The sequence below is a fragment of the Triticum urartu genome, chromosome 7, assembly GCF_003073215.2.
Source record: "Triticum urartu cultivar G1812 chromosome 7, Tu2.1, whole genome shotgun sequence".
NCBI classification, from domain to species: Eukaryota; Viridiplantae; Streptophyta; class Magnoliopsida; order Poales; family Poaceae; genus Triticum; species Triticum urartu.
The window spans coordinates 31,021,524-31,026,234 of record NC_053028.1 but is presented as its reverse complement, the minus strand read 5'-3'; the positions used below and the strand labels follow the sequence as shown (position 1 = coordinate 31,026,234).

Below are 4,711 nucleotides of genomic sequence, written 5' to 3'. Positions count from 1 at the left end.
GCTGGGTCGTCGGGCCGGGCTGCCCATACCTAGGTCTAGTTCGTACTAGTTGGGTTAATAAATTTCGTAAATAATAAGCAAAGTGGACTTTCGCAAATATAAAAATTATGTCATGTCTACGTATTGTTTTTCGCGTTTCCTACAACCCTTTTTTTTTAATTAAAAAAGCGTTTTGATTTATTACTTTTTTATTCTTTTTTCCACAGAAAGAAGAAAGAGGAGGAAGCCGAGTAGGACAGCCCGAGAGGAGGAGTATACAGTACACAGCCGCTAGCTCTTCCCCCGCGGCGCCCGATCTCGTACTTGGAGCCTTGGAGGAGACTCGAACCCTAATCCCCTCCCGCCGCAGGAGAGATCCCGCTCAGCCTCGGCTCCAATCCGCGACTCGACTCGACTCGAAGCTCCAGCTCCGCCGCCGCCCCCCGCCGCCGCCGATGGATCCGAAGCTGGTGGAGGTGACGCAGCTGTTCGACCGCTTCAAGGCGGCCTTCAAGGCCAGCAATTTCGACGTCTGCTCGACCCTCCTCTCGCAGCTCAAGGTGCGCCCGCCCCCTTCTCCCCCCCTCCCGCCGGGCGGTTCGGAAAGCTCGCATCTTTTCTAGGTTTTAGTTCTGGTTGGGTCGGCGGCGCCGGTGGTTTCGCCGGGGAGCGAGAGGTCCATCTTCTGGTGAATTGACAGGTGAAGCTTCCTCCTCTTGCAGGTCCTCCTCACCAAGTTCCCCAGCCTTCCCCCGCTGTTCCAGCAGACGCCCAACGCCGTGGAGGAGCTCAAGCTTGCGAGTAAGACAACTTTTTTTTTCTCTCTATCAATTGTCGTCAGGTGGTTGCAATGATGCTTTCCGTATGTGTGCGCTGGGTGCGATTTTTTTTCTTGGTAGGTCACCATGTTATTATGGTGTGTGTAGTGTATGTAGGTATATGTGAAGATTGTGTTGGTGAGGGGATTTTGATTCTGTGTGTAGGTATATATATATATGATGAAGATTGTGTCGGTGAGGGGATTTTGACTCTGTGTGTAGGTTGGTCTGTGTTTGGTTGATGTGTGATGTGGTTATCTGGTTTTTGTAACGCCGTCTGAGATTGTAGTCATGTTTGATTATTGTTGCGATATGACTCGTTCAGCGCCGTTGAACTGAAACTTTGTTTAGTTAGCCGGCAATTCATGTGTGGTCTTTCTGTAACAGTTGGTATGTTTAGTTGCTCGATGCAGCTAGCTCGAGGATGTGGCGGGGGATCTTTGCACGCCTAACACTGATTTGTTTTGGTCATGCAATTTTACTTTAGGAGTTTCAGCCGAATGGTTGCAGCCATATATGAATTTTTATAGATGATTTGATTTGAATGTTTGTTCTATCTTAGGAGTTAAAACTGACGCTAGTGATGCTTGTCAGTGTCAGAGTGTCGACTCTGGAATAACGGGTCTCTTTTTCGACTTGACCTCTGATGCTGCATTGGATATTTGTATTAGATGATATAAGATTCGGTCATTCAGATATCACTATGTTGCAGTTCATGAATTGATCGTTCATATGCTGTCGCCATGAATGAACCCAACCCTTCTGTCTGATTATCGTAACCTATGCCCTGTTTTTTTTCTAAAAGGAAAATGTGTGTCTGTAGTGTTATGGCCCAGCTATTTAGAAATATATGCTCTGGTCTTGTGGTTATCCTTAATAGAGCAGCCACTAAATCTACCTGAAACATTTCAGGGGAAATTTATGAGCAGGCAGTTATTTTGAGTGTGAAAATGGAAGACCAAGATGCATTTGAAAGGGACTTCTGCCAGCTCAAGCCCTATTACATGGACACATGGTTAGTTCCTTTTTTTTTTACCACTTTGCAGTTGTTTTCTCTGTCTATGCATTGTGTAGGCTGTCATTTAATACGTGTATTGTTCCCTGTTCTCCTTCATCATCCATTGGGTTTTCAGTTGGTAAAGTCAAAACAAATAAGTACTGTATAAATTATTGGTTTTCTTTGGGCATAATAAGTTGCCAAATGAGTTGAACCAAAATAGGTTTTTGTGTTAGTCTTGCATGAGTTTTTGGGTTAATCTTGCATGAGTTATGTTGTGCCAAGTTTGCTGGTTCAGTTGGGTAGTCGAATATGGAACAGGGGCTGAGTTGGGAATTTATGTTTGCAAGTCGCGGTTAAGTTAGACATGTAGATTGGGTTTCGTATCGAACTCTCAGGTTTCTGGCCTGCGGGTGACCCATGATGCCCTTGCCAGACTGGCAAATGTTTTGTGTTTCTAATATCTTAGCAGAATTGTTTTCACACCTTATTCAGTTTTATATGCCTGGTTTATCAAGTCCAGAACATGTTAAAAAATGTCTGGACTTGTTGAAGGTTATTTTACCTAGGAACATGTTGGGTTTTCTGCTTGTAATATATCGTACTAATTCATGCTGATGCCTGCAGCGGCATAATTCCTCCATCATCGGAGGAGTACCCAATCATGGGGGCTAACCTTCTGAGGCTGTTAGTCCAGAATAGAATTGCGGAGTTCCACACTGAGCTGGAGCTTCTTCCCGCCAAAGCGCTGGATAATGCTTACATCAAACACGGGGTTGAGCTCGAGCAGTCCTTTATGGAGGGCGCATACAACCGCGTGCTGAGCGCTCGACAAACCGCGCCGCATGAAACCTACATATACTTCATGGACCTTCTCGTCAAAACGGTTAGGTAAGTCGGTCTCTGTCTCCACCCCTTCCAGTTAGCTCCTTGTGCTGCTGTGCATCACTGTGATGATATCTGCTGCACCCGCAGAGACGAGATAGCTGGGTGCAGCGAGAAGGGATATGATTACCTGTCAATAAACGACGCGAAGCAGATGTTTAAGTTCAGCTCCGACAAGGAACTGCAACAGTACATCGCAGAGGTAAATTAACATGCCTTGTGCTCCTGGTGTGAATTACGTGAGTTATTATGGCCATGGGGTTGTAAAGTACCGTCGTGTTGTCAACAGGAGCACCCCGAGTGGGATGTCAAGGACGGCCGGGTCTTGTTCCAGAAGGCGAAGGAGTCCCAGCCCTGCAAGGAGATCCCGGCAGCGCCGGTCATCAACCAGACCCTCGGCTACGCGAGGGAATTGGAGAGGATTGTGTGATTTGTTTGCCTCTTTTTTCTTCATCATTGGACTGAGTTTCCCATGAAGAGGTGGATTATTGGATTGGATTGCCCTGTGACTCGGCTGTACTATTTTGTTAAATCGTTTGTTTCACCTACGGTTTCCAAAGCTACACAACTGTGAAATGTCGGCCTAAAATGGCAGAAGAAACAATGCCTGTTATGTTAATCAATTGATTGTGTAAGCGTAAGTCCAACTGCCTGTGCTTTTTTCTCCTCCCCCTGCTGCCGTCGCCGGCGACAGGCAAGGTCGACGGTGGCAACATCTTCGGCAGTTGATGCTGCTTGAGCAGAAATGGTGGCCTACGGGCAGATGATGAGACGGTTGATTGGCAGAAGTCTATATCAAAATTGCCTTGAAACTACAAGGGAGTTGAACCAAAGATATAGTATAAACCTACTCCAGAAATTGCTTTTGGAGGCCGAGCTTTGTGGAGCCTCCAAATCCAAAATTCCTGAAAATTCATATTTTTTACATTTCAAAAAATTCTGAAAAAAAAAGAGATAGATGAAGGCACAATGCACGTGTAAAATTTTAGGACAAAATAAGTTGAAATGAGGGCTGTGAAAAAAAATCTAGGGCTTTTTAACACATGATACTATTCATCCTCGTCAGATTTTTTTGAAACCGAAATTTTTGAATTTTGAATTTTACGAAAATTCAGCCTCCATGGAGGCCGAGATCCAAAATGCCATACATGTTTGCAGCAAACAGGACATGAATAAAAACATCATGCTTTTTTTTTTTAACACAGTACAGACGCAAGCGCTCATATGAACGTGCATACACTCATCCCTATGAACGCACACACGCACACCTTACCCCTATGAGCATCTCCGAGAGACTGAGCCGGCATATCATCTTGAGTTTCTAAAATAAATTCAGGATAAATGCGAGCACCAGGATTTGAACCCTGGTGGGCTGGGGATACCACTGTCCACCTAACCATCTCAACCAGAGGTTGGTTCACTAAAAACAAATAAAAAAAAAGATTATACCAAGGAGGTGTAAGATTGACAGGGGATTATACCAAATGTAAAAGCAGAAACACAGATGTGCAAAAAAGAAGAAAAATGCTCTGCTGCATCTGCAATAACTTGAGGGTGATTAACTAGCAATATTATGATCATTTGCCCTGTTTGCATGTTTCTTCTAGCATACTCATCTAGCTTGTTTTGGTAAAAAAAAGGAGTAAGAATTTAATGGAGTACATGGTCTTCAAGGAGACAGGTTACAGAATTCTGAAAACACAATATGAAACACCATTTATCCAATAGAAAACTGCAAAAGCGCAAACTAAAAGAGAGGTCATAAACAGCAGTATTAGCACACAAGATGTGCACGTCCACGACTGCATTTTTTACAACAGAAATTGTCATATCAACAAAACAGGCCACTGTATCTGATCTGAGGGTTGTCAACATCTTTTCATAATCGCTATACACACAGTATATAATAGTAGTAATACAAAGAAGATGGATCAGTAACCGAGCAGAGTTGTGCCTACTACACAAGGAAGGACCAGAGATAGCAAAACTTTAACCTGAACAACAACCCCCCTTCCTTAATTCCTCATGCACT

General features: G+C 44.2%; 1 protein-coding gene across 1 annotated transcript; it reads left to right on the top strand.

The window, feature by feature from the left end:
• The first annotated feature begins 234 nt into the window (after positions 1-234).
• LOC125522451 (26S proteasome non-ATPase regulatory subunit 8 homolog A-like) lies at positions 235-3,326 on the top strand. Its single transcript, XM_048687511.1, has 6 exons — positions 235-539; positions 702-780; positions 1,710-1,812; positions 2,422-2,685; positions 2,770-2,881; positions 2,969-3,326. Exons 1-6 carry the CDS (start codon positions 435-437, stop codon positions 3,107-3,109), a joined length of 804 nt encoding a protein of 267 aa, XP_048543468.1. The 5' UTR covers positions 235-434; the 3' UTR covers positions 3,110-3,326.
• The last annotated feature ends 1,385 nt before the right edge of the window (positions 3,327-4,711 follow it).